Source organism: Rana temporaria, chromosome 6, assembly GCF_905171775.1.
Source record: "Rana temporaria chromosome 6, aRanTem1.1, whole genome shotgun sequence".
NCBI classification, from domain to species: domain Eukaryota; kingdom Metazoa; phylum Chordata; class Amphibia; order Anura; family Ranidae; genus Rana; species Rana temporaria.
Window position 1 is genome coordinate 107,447,490 of NC_053494.1, and position 16,195 is coordinate 107,463,684.

General features: G+C 42.1%; 1 protein-coding gene across 2 annotated transcripts in view; it reads right to left on the reverse strand.

Annotated features, from left to right (window-relative positions):
• The window catches only part of GLS (glutaminase), a 166,768-nt gene that overhangs the window by 122,315 nt on the left and 28,258 nt on the right, over nucleotides 1-16,195 (reverse strand). For both annotated transcript variants that reach the window (XM_040357134.1, XM_040357135.1), the window contains exons 3-4: nucleotides 7,035-7,156; nucleotides 3,772-3,901 (exon numbers count right to left, since the gene is read on the reverse strand). In XM_040357134.1, the coding sequence (XP_040213068.1) occupies nucleotides 3,772-3,901; nucleotides 7,035-7,156 (252 nt within the window). The remainder of the gene's footprint in view (nucleotides 1-3,771; nucleotides 3,902-7,034; nucleotides 7,157-16,195) is intronic.

Below are 16,195 nucleotides of genomic sequence, written 5' to 3' on the forward strand. Positions count from 1 at the left end.
CTATACTGCGCCTGCGCACCGACGTTCGGCTTCTTTTGGAAAATCGTGCCGCGATGGATGCGACCGTCGGAAGCCTCTCGGAAGACTGTCAATCAAAATAGGAACGCCCAGTCCCGCAGCCCATACCCGGAAGCGGCGGAGAAGATGCATCTCGTAAACGGTAAGTACAGCTCATATTTTAAAACAACTAGCCGATTCCCCTAGACAAAACGAGCATCCATCTAAAGGGAAAAAGTGTTATGTACGGGTGAACCCCCGCTTTAATACCGTGTATTGCTTCCTTTAACATCAATGACAGTTTTTTGTGGCATTTGTGCTAAGGCTCTTTATCTTCAGATGGTAAAAAGCCTCCAGTTCCTGTAAATTCTTGGGCTGTCTTGCATGAACTGCATGTTTGAGATCTATTGAGATCAGGAGACTGAGATGGCCACTCCAGAACCTTCACTTTATTCTGCTGTAGCCAATGACAGGTCGACTTGGCCTTGTATTTTGGATCATTGTCATGTTGGAATGTCCAAGTACGTCCCATGTGCAGCTTTCTGGCTGATGAATGCAAATGTTCCTCCAGTATTTTTTTTATAACCTACTGCATTCATCTTGCCATCTTTTTTTACCAAACTTCCTGTGCCTTTGTAGCTCACACATCCCCAAAACATTAGCGATCCACCTCTGTACCTTTCATCATAGGCCTTGTTGACTCCTCTCCAAATGTAGTGTTTACGGTTGTGGCCAAAAAGCTAAATTTTGGTTTGTGCCATAAGGTTTGAGGGTTGTCTCTGTGCTGTTTGGTGTATTGTAAGCAGGATACTTTGGGGTATTTGCATAGTAAGGGATTTCTTCTGGCGACTCGACCATGCAGCCCATCTTTCTTCAATTCCCTCTTTATTGTGCATCTTGAAACAGCCACACCACATGTTTTCAGAGAGTCCTGTATTTCACCTGAAGTTATTTGTGTCTTTCTTTTCATCACAAAATCTCTTCCTAGCAGATGTGGCTGAAATTTTAGTTGGTCTACCTGACCGTGGTTTGGTTTTAACAGAACCCCTCATTTTCCACTTCTTGATTAGAGTTTGAACACTGCTGATTAGCATTCTCAATTCCTTGGATATCTTTATATATCCCTTTCCTGTTTTATACAGTTCAAATACCTTGTCCCGCAGATTCTTTGACAATTCTTTTGCTCATAATCCAGAAATTTCAGTGCAGAACTGGATGAAAGGTGCAAGGGTTTGTCAGGAGTCCAGAAACTCATTGACCTTTTATACAAGCACATTAATTACAAGCAAATAGATCACATGTGAGGATGGTTACCTTTAATAGACATTCAAACCCCTTTATGTCAACTTGTGTGCATGTTATCAGGCCAAAATCACCAGGGCATGTAAACTTGATCAGGGTCATTTGGGTAGCTTCTGTTGCCATTATGATTTCATTCTTAATTTTAGTTAATTTACTCTGAACAATGGCCAAGAATTCAAAATTCTGCCAGGGTATGTAAACTTCTAAGCACAACTGTACATCCATTGAAAATCCCTAGTAATTAAGCGGTCTCATTCAGTAGTATAATAAGTCTTTTTTTAAATTATTAAAATAAAAGCTATAAAATTATGTTCAAGTAAATTATGGCTTTTTTTTTTTTTTTAACCACTAGCTGACGGCCGTACGACTTTGTACGGCCGCAGCGCGGCTCTCAATCTCTAACAGGCCGTCTTTACGGCCGCCCCTTTGCTCGTTCCCCGCTCACGAGCGCGCAGCGGGGAACTGCTATGCTGGCCGTGTCCCTTGGACACAGCCATACACAGATCGCGGTAAATAGCCAATCGCAACGGCTATTTACAGCGCGATCTGTGCGGCCAATGAGAGATGATCTCATATGTAAACATATGAGATCATCTCTCATTGCCGGCTCTCCCTCCTCACACAGACACCGCGTGGAGGAGGGGAGAGGAGGGGAGAGGAGGGGAGAGGAATCAAAGTAACCAGCGCTAAAAAAAATAAAAAAAAATTACTAACCAGTGCCACCACCTGTGCCCCCCACAGTACTACAGTGCCCCACAGTACTACAGTGCCCCACACAGTACCCACCACAGTGCCTGCCACAGTGCCCCCCAGTACCACCGTGTGCTCCCCAATACCACCGTGTGCTCCCCAATACCACCGTGTGCCCACCAGTACCACCATGTGCCCACCAGTACCACCATGTGCCCACCAGTACCACCATGTGCCCATGTGCCACCTCATCAGTGCCCACCTGTGCCACAGTCAATCAGTGCACATCAGTACCCATCTCAGTGCCATCTGTGCCGCCTCATTAGTGCCATCTGTGCCGCCTCATCAGTGCCCACCTGTGTCCACCAGTACACAGGCCTCATCGGTGCACATCAGTACCCATCTCATCAGTACCCATCTCAGTGCCACCTCAGTACCCATCTCAGTGCCACCTCATCAGTACCCATCTCAGTGCCACCTCATCAGTACCCATCTCAGTGCCACCTCATCAGTACCCATCTCAGTGCCACCTCATCAGTACCCATCTCAGTGCCACCTCATCAGTACCCATCTCAGTGCCACCTCATCAGTGCCATCTGTGGACATTCCTGGCTTGTTAGGGTCTCAAGAAATGAGATAGGCCTTCAGTACATCAGGTGTGATCAGATGTGATATTTTTTTTATGATTTGCACTATAGCTTGTAGACTCTAAAACTTTCACACAGATAATAATAATAATTTCCAAAAACGTTGGGTTATTTTTATCAAAGACGTGTAGCAGTATAAATTGTGGCCAAAATTTATGAAGAAAAATTTATAATTTGCAAAATTTTATCACAGAAACTAAGAAAAAATCGTTTTTTTTTTCCAAATTTTCGGTCTTTTTTCATTAATAGCGCAAAAAATTTAAAAACGCAGAGGTGATCAAATACCACCAAAAGAAAGCTCTATTTGTGGGAAAAATAATAAAAAAAAATAATTTGGGTACAGTGTTGCATGACTGAGTAATTGTCATTCAAAGTGTAAGAGCACCGAAAGCTGAAAATTGGTCTGGTCAGGAGGGTGTTTAAGTGCCCAGTATGGAAGTGGTTAAAGGGAGACGGACTCAATTATAACACTACTGAATGAATACAGTTTTATGGCTAGGTATTTTCAAGGGATGAATGTCCCTTAAATTGTGTCCCTAAAGCATGATTTTCTGACAGATGTGCATGTATGGGTATGTATGGATAAGTCCCTTTATGCGATTGCGTGCTTTTTTTTTTTTCAATCAGTACAAATAAAATAGGATTGTTATGAGGGACAAAAAGGTTGGGACCCCAGTTTAGTCCCTTGCAAAAATGTAGTAATAAATAAAAACAATAATTTCAACAGCCTTGCAAAATATTTTGCTTGCATGCACTAAAATGTTGTGCGACAAATAAAATAAATTGAGCACCAGGGTTCTGGCTTTCAGAAAATATGTGGGAGTTTGAGCTAATCTTGAGGCCTACATTTTTTATTTTAACATGCGTGCAAAAACCGCTCTGGCAGCAAAGGGGTTAATAAAAAAGGAATGCATAAATTGCCTTGAGCAGACAAAAACTGTTGAACTAAATATTTCCAATGAGGGGGAAAAAAATATATATATAAAATTTTACATTTTCATCAACAGTTCTCAGTTTTCAAACACACGTTTGCTTATAGCTGCAAAGACATGGTTTTTATATCTATAAAAATACATAACTTAAAGAAAAAAAACAAAAAACAAACAAACACACACTATAAGTTATTGATCATTACCTTCCCACCAGACAATTTTTTGGCGTTTTCAAAGAGTTCATCAATGTGTGACGTGAAGGACATATAATCTGGAATGACAAATTTCCTTCGAAATGCTTGTGTGAGCAGCACAATGTTGCTTTGTACACACCTGAGAAAAAGCAAATAACAGATAAAAGTAGTTAAACAACTAAAATGTCATCTACAAGATCATTACCTTAAAGAAATGCCCCTACCATCTCTCAGGACATAAACCAAGATCTAAAACAGTGTTAAACTGGCGATACACCAAGATTTCCAGCAGGGCTGAATGAAAAATCTATCCCCACCCATGCTAAACAGTGTGGATGGAGGAATCTCCCCCTACCAGCTATTGAATACCTGACCAGTGACTGTATTGGACTGGATGCAGCCACTGCTGGATTGACAATTTTAAGATCTAGGACTGTTATCTGGGAGAGGATTTAAAAGGCCACCAACGGCTCAAATTTCATCCAGTTCATCAGAAAGCTGCTCAAATTGGCTCCATTTATGCCATGTCAGCTTTACAATAAAGCTACTTGGGCGATTGCTACACGTAGTGAATGATCACTAAACAGATGCAACAAATGTCTCTCTATGGTGTAAACCACACGAATGGCAAGTAGTAAAGATCAATCCTACAAAGCTGGAGTATTGTCTGACCATGTGTTACTAGTTGCTGTGAAATGCAACCTGTGTATAAAAACGCCTGTCCTGCGCCTTGTGACATACCAAAGTCTTATAGGTCAATTTCATGCCTTTTGCTTTAATCTAAACCTGGGCATACAGACAGACATAAGAAAGAAAGAAAGAAAGAAAGAAAGAAAGAAAGAAAGAAAGAAAGAAAGAAAGAAAGAAAGAAAGAAAGAAAGAAAGAAAGAAAGAAAGAAAGAAAGAAAACTTCTCGGACAAATCAACATTTGCCTTAACACATTTCATTGTGACTGTATTAAAGCAAGACTAAGACCCCTTTCACACTGAGGAGTTTTTCAGGCGGTACAGCGCTAAAAATAGCGCTGCTATACCACCTGAAAAACTCCTGCCCAGCAACCTCAATGTGAAAGCCGGAGGGCTTTCACACTGAGGCGATGCGCTGGCAGGAGAGAAAAATAATAATAATAATAATAATAATAATAATAATAATAATAATAATAATAATCTGTCAGCACCGCTCCTTCCCATTTAAAACAATGGGAAAAAGCGGCAATAATGCCCGCAATGCGCCTCTTCAGAGGCCAATTGCGGGCGGAATTAACCCTGTATCGGCCGCTAGCGGGGGTTAATACTGCCCCGCTAGCGGCCGAATCCCGGGGCAAATCGAACGGTATAGCGCCGCTATTTTTAGCGGCGCTATACCGCCATCGCGGCTCCCGCCTCAGTGTGAAAGGGGCCTAAAGTTTGCAAATGCTTACCTCTGTTCCAGCATTGCAACGTCCATGTGCTGTCACGCCAGGGCCAACATCTTCTCCCTAGCTTTTTCTGGCTGAAAGGTCTTTCACTGTCTTGATTGGTCAGCGTGGGATAGCACATGCAAGTTCATTTACCCTGATACTGATGCATGCCAAGAACATACACTGAGCTGAACATGTGCAGCTCAGTGTACATTCTAAAAGAAAACTGAACAGCCAGGTAACTTTGGGGTTTATTTACTAAAGGCAAATCCACTTTGTGCACAAGTGCAGTCGCTGTACATCTGAGGGGGACATGCAAGGAAAATAAAAAACATAATAATTTTTGGTTGTACATGATTGGATGAGAAAATCTGCCGAGCTTTCCCACATTTCAGATCTTGAGCAACTGCACTTCCATGTGTACTTGTAGTGCAACGCGGATTTGCCTTTAGTAAATCAACCCCATTGTATTACTGCAGATGTGACATATGTCTGTCTTTCTCCAAAAAAAGCTGTCGGCTTGCAATTTTATCTTTTTAAAATCTGACTTAAAATTTTAGTGACTGGGTGACACTCGGTGCCAAAAATACTGCTACAGTAAAACCTTGGTTTGAGAGCATTTTGCAAGACAAGCAAAATGTTTTAATAAATTTTGCCTTGATATACAAGCGATGTATTAAAAAAAGAGTAGCGTCATGTCACAACCAAGTATAAAAAAGAAGAGAGGAGCCTCTAAGTGTAGCAATATGGTTACATTTAATAAAGGTACAACATTTAGCAACTTATTGCTACACTTCGAGGTGCCTCTCTTCTCTTTTATACCCTGTAAAAAAAAAAAATCTTTGATATACAAGTGCTTTGGATTACAAGCATGTTTCTGAAACAAATTATGCTCACAAACCAAGGTTTTACTTTATTAGGTTGCCAACAGTCATTAGATTTGAAGAAGCTACTTGCATGAGTAGTGAAATGTCTTCTACAGAACAAGTCTAGTTGAATGTGACTTTCTACTACTAACAATTTACAGGCCTATTAAGCCTGCCATAGACTGTCCAAATCTCAGCCAGTTCAGCAAGGACTGGCCAAGATTCAAACCATGAACGTGCAGGCTGACTGTACCCAAGTTGATTGATTAACTTAAGTACATGCAGCATGTCATATTTTACATGCAAATTATGCTAAACCACTATTACAGGTGAAACTCGAAAAATTCGAATAGCATGCAAAAGTTCATTTATTTCACTAATGCCACTTAAAAGGTGAAACTAATATACAAGATAGTTCAAGCCGTGATTTGTCATAATTGTGATGATTATGGCTTACAGTTCATGAAAACCCCAAATTCGCAATCTCAGAAAATTTGAATATTACATGCAATCAATAAAACTTTTCAATAAATACTTTTCAGGTGTCTGATATTGTTCTGTGTACAATCCTTGTTTTATTGATTACATGTAATATTCTAATTTTCTGAGATTGTGGATTTGGGGTTTTCATGAGCTGTAAGCCATAATCATCACAATTATGACAAATCATTCCTTGAACTATCTTGCTTTGCATGTAATGAGTCTATCTCATATATTAGTTTCACCTTTTAAGTTGCATTAGTGAAATAAATGAACTTTTGCACGATATTCAAATTTCGAGTTTCACCTGTATAGTCGCAGTAACCATTGTGGTCTCTCTCGGTGGGGATAGGGGAATCAAGCGATTTTATTTTCGTGCAACCAAGAAAAACCACTCCATTCTATGGCCGGCTTTAGAAAACTTAATTGAACTAGGAGAATTTCTGAGCTATATAAAATGAAGAAAACAACAACTGCAAAGTTGTAGAGTTAAAAATATGACTTAAAGATCACAAATAGTCCTTACTTTTTGAAGAGTTCCTTGTCGAGCATTACACCATCAGAAGTAGTCTGAAGAGACAGCCTTAGCATATCCATACATTCTTTAAGCCTTGGATCAGCTGTGCGCAGCCCGGTAGCCTTTAGTGCCTGCAAACAACACCATTCTCCATTAAAAAGGATTTCTTTGTGAGCATGCTTTTCTTATTCTATAGCCCAGATTTCCACAGGACTCCCCAATTATTGGAGTTTCTAAGTAGCATGGCTTAGAAAGGCATAGCTTGCATTATTATTGGTGTGATTGGGTAAACATTTAGGCCCCTTTATAAGGGCCCTCTGATCAGGTCCACCTGTCTGTTTTTCGGGCAGACCTGATCAGAAGGTCCATGCATTCCTATTGACAGGTGGGTGTAAAAACTGACTTGTGCCCATTTACACCCACCAACCTCTGGGTCTGAACAGGTCAATTATTTTATTTTTTTTGGAAGGAGGAAGGGGATCCGGCCTCTGGGCTTATCGGATCAGAGGGCCACGCACAGAACAGGATCTGTCCGTGTCAGCTTTGCAGAAACTGAATGGACACAAATGTGTCATCTCTGCTCCAATCAGCAGGGAGTCAGCTAACAAGATCCCATGCTAATTGGAAGAAAATCCGCCCCGTGTGAAAGGGGCCTTATGGATCAAACATTGTAATTTTTTTTTTTTATAATTTAACTCTGAACGCTAGACAAATCTAAAATATACAAATTAATGAAAGACTGTATTCAATAATATATTAAACTTTTTTTAAATGCAAGCAGTGGTTTTACCTTAAACGTCACTTGATATTAGCATCTTGCAAACTCACGTACATTAGAGCTAAGTGGACAAAGGGAGAAGTAGCGCAAGAGCCAAAAAAGTACATGTGCTGACAAGAACCGCGCTGAGAGGAAGGGAACGCAGTGTCAGAAGGTCCGCTTCACTTACTCTACTTAATACATTTTTATTTTTGCCTGATGAGTTAAGTGACTCAAACTTTACTAATAATAAATAAGGATGAGCTCCGGCGTGTTCGCACACCCCACGTGAAGAGCCCGCCAGGAAGTCGGCACTGCGCTGCGCTTATCACAGGCGGTGAGACATTGTTCCGATACTCGGCTGCAGAGATCGGAAAATGTCTCACTGCCTACGATTAGCGCAGCGCCGACTTCCTGGCGGGCTCTGCACGTGGGGTGTGCAAACACGCCGGAGCTCATCCTTAATAATAAACTGTGAAAACACACAGTGTGAGTGAGAGTATATAAATATATTTATTATATATACACACACACACACACACACACACACACGATATAAAAAGTCTACACACCCCTGTTAAAAAGTCAGATTTCTGTGATATAAAAAAAATGAAACAAGGATAAATCATTGCAGAACTCCCCCCCCCCCCCCCCCATCTTTAATGTGACCTATAAAACTGTACAATAGAGCTGCACGATTAATCGCGAAAAGATTGCGATCTCGATTCACCCCCCGTAATTTTCATAGGTCGCCGCCGGTTCCACGTAACCAGCGTGGAAGGCAAATGGCGGATAAAGGAACTCACGTCAGCAACCGAAACTGATGTCAGTTATCAGAGATGCAGCGTGATGCCTGGGCATGGGCGGTACCACCACGCTTCTGGGCCGGCAGGAAAAAGCCGCCACTGCTGTCCGAGGTGCTGAAGGCACCGCCTGTGTCCCCGGAGAGCCACTCTGGATGGTGAGAACCGCGTACTGCCTTTGTGTGTCCGCATCCCCTGCAATGTCACCCGGGATGTCTTGTGACCCCCAGCCAGGTGACCCCTGTCTTCCCCCCTGAGGGCTACAACCCTTCCTGTGTCACCTGACCCCCTCCAAACTTCACATCCCACCGGCCACTGATAGAGAGACCCCCCCCCCCCCCCCCCCAGCCCCATATCTGTAATTCCATCCTCTGAGAATTTGGATGAAAAGCTATTGATTGGGCTTTGAGGGCACACAGTACAATTTGGTATAGAAAACTAGAGATTTATTGAATATGAAATATCATAAAATCAAACAGACGTAAAAACAAATTTAGGTCAGTGACTAATACTACAAGGGTAGTGACAACAATATACAATCTTATTATATACAAGCTTTATCTGACAAGCACAGTTACAAGTATAATGTTGAGTTGTGTATCCCATGTGGTATTTCCGGAGGTTTAATGGAGGCCTTGCTCTACATGTTACGCGCGTTAGCGCTTCCTCAGGAGCATAAGATATTGCATCTATTAAAACATATATACAGGAAAACAATTAAGTTCACAAGTATACATACATTGTTGTAAAAAACACATAGAAAATAACATAAACATAACAAATTATATAAAGAAAAACAATATATAGACACACAAAGAATGTAAAATATTTGCATTTGTCAGTGCCGGTGCGGTAGAGCAAAGGGGCAGCGTGTCACCAAAACCCATCGAGATAGATAAAAGAAGAAAGCATCACAGAAATTTGACGCCAAGAGAGAAGAGGATAAAGTGAAAAGGGAAGAAAAAAGAAAAAGAAAAAAAAGGGGGGGGGGACAGGAAGGGAATGGAGAAAGGGGCGAAAGGGGGGAAAAAAGGGGGGGGGAGAAAATGCGAGGGGGTGAAAACAAGGGAAGGGGGGGAGGGGAAAAGAGAGAGTGCAGAAATAAGGGATAGAAGAATAAAGGGGAAAGGAAATGGGGAGAGAGGGGGAAAGGGGAAGGAAAGGGACGGGGTAAGGAAGTGAAAAGGAGAGGGGAAAGGGAAATAATTAAGGTTGGTATATAAAAGACATGAATAACTTACAAAGTAAGTCGCATTGGGGGTAGACAAGCGACAATGGTGTCCTAACCCCACAGTGGCTGAGTGGACAGAGTCTGTCAATCCAGCCTAACGTGGGGATAATATCTGTAGACAGTATGGAGTTAAATTTTGAGTTAGACAGGTATTAATATGGTACTTGCATAGGACAAAAATGAGAGGGGGGGGGGGATTTTTTGGGGGGGTTTTTTTGAGGGATGATTGAATCTACTATATCTGTATACCTACTCACCAAAAAACACATAAAGAAATGTAAGAAAGGGTGATCAGTCGCTTGTCGCTTGTCGCTTGTCTACCCCCAATGCGACTTACTTTGTAAGTTATTCATGTCTTTTATATACCAACCTTAATTATTTCCCTTTCCCCTCTCCTTTTCACTTCCTTACCCCGTCCCTTTCCTTCCCCTTTACCCCTCTCTCCCCATTTCCTTTCCCCTTTATTCTTCTATCCCTTATTTCTGCACTCTTTTCCCCTCCCCCCCTTCCCTTGTTTTCACCCCCTCACATTTTCTTTTTTCCCCCCCTTTCTCCATTCCCTTCCTGTCCCCCCCCCCCCCCCTTTTTTCTTTTTCTTTTTTCTTCCATTTTCACTTTATCCTCTTCTCTCTTGGCGTCAAATTTCTGTGATGCTTTCTTCTTTTATCTATCTCGATGGGTTTTGGTGACACGCTGCCCCTTTGCTCTACCGCACCGGCACTGACAAATGCAAATATTTTACATTCTTTGTGTGTAAATATATTGTTTTTCTTTATATAATTTGTTATGTTTATGTTATTTTCTATGTGTTTTTTACAACAATGTATGTATACTTGTGAACTTAATTGTTTTCCTGTATATATGTTTTAATAGATGCAATATCTTATGCTCCTGAGGAAGCGCTAACGCGCGTAACATGTAGAGCAAGGCCTCCATTAAACCTCCGGAAATACCACATGGGATACACAACTCAACATTATACTTGTAACTGTGCTTGTCAGATAAAGCTTGTATATAATAAGATTGTATATTGTTGTCACTACCCTTGTAGTATTAGTCACTGACCTAAATTTGTTTTTACGTCTGTTTGATTTTATGATATTTCATATTCAATAAATCTCTAGTTTTCTATACCAAATTGTACTGTGTGCCCTCAAAGCCCAATCAATAGCTTTTCATCCAAATTCTCGATATATCGGGGCGTTGGCACATTCTATACAAGTGCATTCGCGGTATCACCACGCGACATATGCACATTAAAATAGGCTTTTTCTTTTTGCAAAAAATTCCATCCTCTGATCCCGAATCTGCAGTGCTAAGTGTATATGGGAAATACAAGCCTTCTATATCCATTCCTCCTTACACAGCCTGCATGGGGAACATTCCATCCAGCCCCCATACCAGATAATCCCAAATCTTACACCCCATATGGCTAAGACAACACCTTTACATGCTTTATTCACGCCAATGCCTGAGGAACTTTTAGTGTTCTGTCCATGTACCCCAATGTCCAAAATCTTATCTACAAAAATACACATTTACCCCCATGGGTAATGCATTCCCTCTACATTCTTAGAACCTTTCTGACACTCGTTAGCTTGTCAATGTTCCCTGATTCCAGAATATCCAACAACCTGCCAGCATGCTCTTGGAGTTGGAGGAAACTGGAGTATCAGGTTATTAAAGGGGGGCATGTGAGGAGTTGACTTAAAATGCCGGCAATATATTCTGAATATTACCACAGTCAAATAAAAAAAGTTTTTGAGAATCGTGATCTTCATGCTAAGCAAAAGAATTGTGATTCTCATTTTTCCCAGAATCGTGCAGCTCTACTGAACAACTCAGTTGAAAATTAGGAAAATTAGGGAAGGAAAAATAAAAAAGGAAAATAATGTGGTAGCATAAGTGTGCATACTCTCATAACCGGGGATGTAGCTGTGTTCAGAATTAAGAAATCACATTCAGGGTTGGTTCACATTGCTGCGATGGAGTTCGGATGTGATTCGAACCGCACTGCAGTGCAAATCACATGCTATCTCTGTGCGTATGGCTGAATGCGCATCAAACTCGCACAGGACCCCTTTTTTTGTCCGCAGCAGAATTGGATCACATGGGTGTTAACACCCATGCGATCCGATTCTGTCAGAGTTTGCACTGCGATATGCAAACTGATTTGGGGGTGTCATTAACTTTTAACGGACATCGCAGCAGTGTGAACCAGCCCTTAATTTAGACAAATAGCAGGGCTATGCACAGCACTGTACTATTAAGCAAATGCTTGGAATTTAGACAAGATCAGCAATTTGTTATCTGTGCACCTATAAAGTAATTAAACAGAAGTATCACTTGTAGCCCAGTAAACAAACAGGAGCGGATTGTAATATGTGCAGAGTGTAGAACTATCACCGCTACCAGAATTACAACTCTGCTGTGTATATGCTCCTACTATCAGCCTTTCCACCCCATCATCAGAATCAGAGATTGTTAGTAAAGTTGGCCACACTACAAAGCTGAGGAGAGAGATCTTGTGGAGGAATCTCCCTTGCTGGTTGTTGTATTCTAGCAGCCAGCACCTGAAAATGTCAGAACACCCAAACAGCGGCTTCATCTGGTTAAATGCAGGTGCTGTTTGGCCTACAATTTTAAATTTTGTTCCTTCGATTTACAGGATTAACGAATAAGTGAATGCCAACAGGACCACCTATGGCTTGTAATTTCGCCAGTTCATCACAAACTAACAAAAATGTACTCCGTGTTTGGCCAGCAAACCTAGATAAAAACAAATGAGATCAGGAAAATACAGATCATCATTTGATTGACAGCAGTAAGTCTGATCATATCACATCCAAGATGGCTGTGCCCATGAGTAGTCTCAGGCCTGTTCAATATCATAAATGTCAATAATTACAGGGGGATTAAATGTACAAACACAAGGTAATCTTATGGACTGGACTTCTAAGGACTGGTAATAGGCCACAGTTTGTTGTATGCATCTAATTTCTCCGTTTGGCATCTATTAAAAAGAGTATCTAAATACTAGAACAAAAATAGTATTGCAGCTTACTGGTTCTTAGACGTGGTGGCTGCATTCATTTCCTTTTTCACCTTTAATTTTATTTTAAATGGGTTGTAAACCATTAAGGTTATTCACCTTAATGCATTCTATGCTATGCATTAAGGTGAAAAACATTTTGTAATGCAGGAGCCCCCACCCCCCATTTTTATTACCTGAACCCGATCATTCCAAAGACGGGGACGAGCAGAGCAGCTCCAGCCACTGTCCCGGGTCCTCATTGGCTGGATTGATAGCAGCAGGAGCATCGGCTCCTACTGCTTTCAATCAAAGCCAGGGACACAGTAGTCAGGGGGCCGGGCCGGGTCCTGCTGTCTGTCAATGGACACAGCAGCAGGACTCAGGAGCCTATCCGCACAAGTGCCCCCAGGGAATGCGGGTCTTCGTGGGGGCACTTCAGAAGAGGATGACAGGTTTGTTATGAAAATGAAAGAAAAAAAAAACACCAAGCACAAACCTTTACAACCCTTTTAACATAGTATTCCCACCATGAAAGTGTTACTAAATATATAAAAGTAAAATCAGTCTGTATATGCAGTACAGCATGCTTGTTATACTCACTGTGGAACCTACGGGGGTTAAAGGGGTTGTAAAGGTACAATTTTTCCCCCCTAACTAGCTTCCTTTACCTTAGTGCAGTCCTCCTTCATTTACCTCTTCCTTCGATTTTGCTTTTAAATGTCCTTATTTCTTCTGAGAAATCCTCACTTCCTGTTCTTCTGTCTAACTACACACCAAAATGCGAGGCTTTCTTCCTGGTGTGGAGAAAGCCTCTTGAGGGGGCGAGCAGGAGGGTCAGGACGCTCTCTACTTTGCAGATAGAGAAAGGAGCTGTGTGTTAGTGGGCATCCTGACTCTCCTGTAGTCCAAGGGAGGGGGCGCGCATGACACTTTACACCAGGGAGAAAGCCTTGCATTCCTATGGAGCGTCGGATGTCAGCGGAGACATGTCTGCTGACATCCGACCCGATCCAATCCGCTAAAAACAGACGTATGGGGGCCACGTCCCCATCCGTCCATGCGGATCGGGTAAGATCTGATGAAAACGGACATGCTGTCCGTTTTCATCAGATCGCTCCATAGACAGCGGTGCCCGACAAGCCCCTCCCCGCTCAGTGAGCAGAGAGGAGCTTGTCATCCGTCGGCTCAGCGGAGATCTGCGGACTGATCTCCCGCTAAACATCCCTTGTAATAGACAAAAAGGCAGGACCTCTTAAATATGAGATCTGGGGTCAAAAAGACCTCAGATCTCATATTTACACCAAAATGCAATGGGCGGAAGTGACGTTTTGATGTCTCTTCCGACCTGCAATTGTATGAAGCAGAGTGGGGGGCCCATTTTCCTCTCAGTCAGCTCCATACTCAACATGGAAAGAGGATGCGATTGCATCTGCCGGCGGCTCTGGTAAGCGGCGGAGGGCACCCGAGAGCGTCAGAGCCTACTTTTATCTGAAAGTGGACCGCCCGCTGAAGAAGTGAATACCGGGGTTATGGCAGCTAGTTGCTGCCATAATGAAATTCCACTTCAAAAGTACCGCCGTATAATGACGACAGGGGGGCCCATAAGTGGTTAAGCTGACACTGATAGAAGTCACAAGACTGCTCCAACTGCTGATGAGAAAAGGCATTTAGCAGTTTATATTTACTAAAATAATTGCATGTCCATGTTCTGTGTACTGTGAGAGACAAGATATAGCAAGGGTCCTGGGTTTAATAACACTTTAAAGCAGGCCATAGATAATGCGACTTTCTTTCCGGCAAAAGAAAAATCGCATGATTCTGCCATCAACACAGTCAGTGTTTCCTCCCATGGGCACGGGAAGCCATCCCTGCTGGGAGAACACAATGAATGATTATTATAAAAAAGGAAAAAAAGTGCGCTTACCAAAAAAATAAAAAAAAAACAAATAGTGAACAAACTCAAAAATGTTATACTAACATAAAATCTTATACAAAAATGTGGAGTAGCGCTAAAAAAACTGAAGGCCTTCAAATAACAGAAGGCTATGTGAAAGACCAATGTCAATCAAAATTGTGTAGTACAAATAAGTGAAAACAAATGGTTAATAGTCCAAGTTGTATATCAAATTTGGAGCGTGACACCCCATTGTGAAACAGAGAAGAAAAATCTGGCTCCAACATGGAAAATGCAACTTGCTGACCCTTACCACAAAGGAAGGTCCTAACGGACCTAGTCAAGCTGAAATCCCTGGGTATGTTGTAGTAGAACTTGTCTGTTTATACGGTCCCTCCAGGGGTCACAAATCCACCAATAAAGCAACCAGGAGAGAAAAGAAACTCATATAGTGTGAATCCGTGTGATAAAAAGCACATAAGTGCATCCCCCAGTGACTGGCAACAGACAGTGTGAACACGAAAAACCACCACCGGTACACACACTGACGCTTACCAGAACGTATGATCCATCAGGATCAGTCAGAGCAGAGGGGATATACACAGTGAGCAGCAATGGGACGTCTCAGCCAATGGTGGAACAGGAGAATCGGTAGATCCAATATGTGAGAGGAGGAGAAAAAACTCACATGGCGTGATATCGTAAAAGTATTCCTTCCCGTGACCACGTCTAGAGTAGACGAAACGTTGGGAGGCGACGTGCTGACGTCACCGCGATTAGAGGACCTGTTCTGACACGCCGGCCGGCTTTCTCTTTCTCTGCTGTTACTTTGATTTTCAACTGTAAGTGTTACTACTTTTTTTATTAAATACTTTTACGATATCACGCCATGTGAGTTTTTTCTCCTCCTCTCACATATTGGATCTACCGATTCTCCTGTTCCACCATTGGCTGAGACGTCCCATTGCTGCTCACTGTGTATATCCCCTCTGCTCTGACTGATCCTGATGGATCATACGTTCTGGTAAGCGTCAGTGTGTGTACCGGTGGTGGTTTTTCGTGTTCACACTGTGTTGCCAGTCACTGGGGGATGCACTTATGTGCTTTTTATCACACGGATTCACACTATATGAGTTTCTTTTCTCTCCTGGTTGCTTTATTGGTGGATTTGTGACCCCTGGAGGGACCGTATAAACAGACAAGTTCTACTACAACATACCCAGGGATTTCAGCTTGACTAGGTCCGTTAGGACCTTACTTTGTGGTAAGGGTCAGCAAGTTGCATTTTCCATGTTGGAGCCAGATTTTTCTTCTCTGTTTCACATTGGGGTGTCACGCTCCAAATTTGATATACAACTTGGACTATTAACCATTTGTTTTCACTTATTTGTACTACACAATTTTGATTGACATTGGTCTTTCACATAGCCTTCTGTTATTTGAAGGCCTTC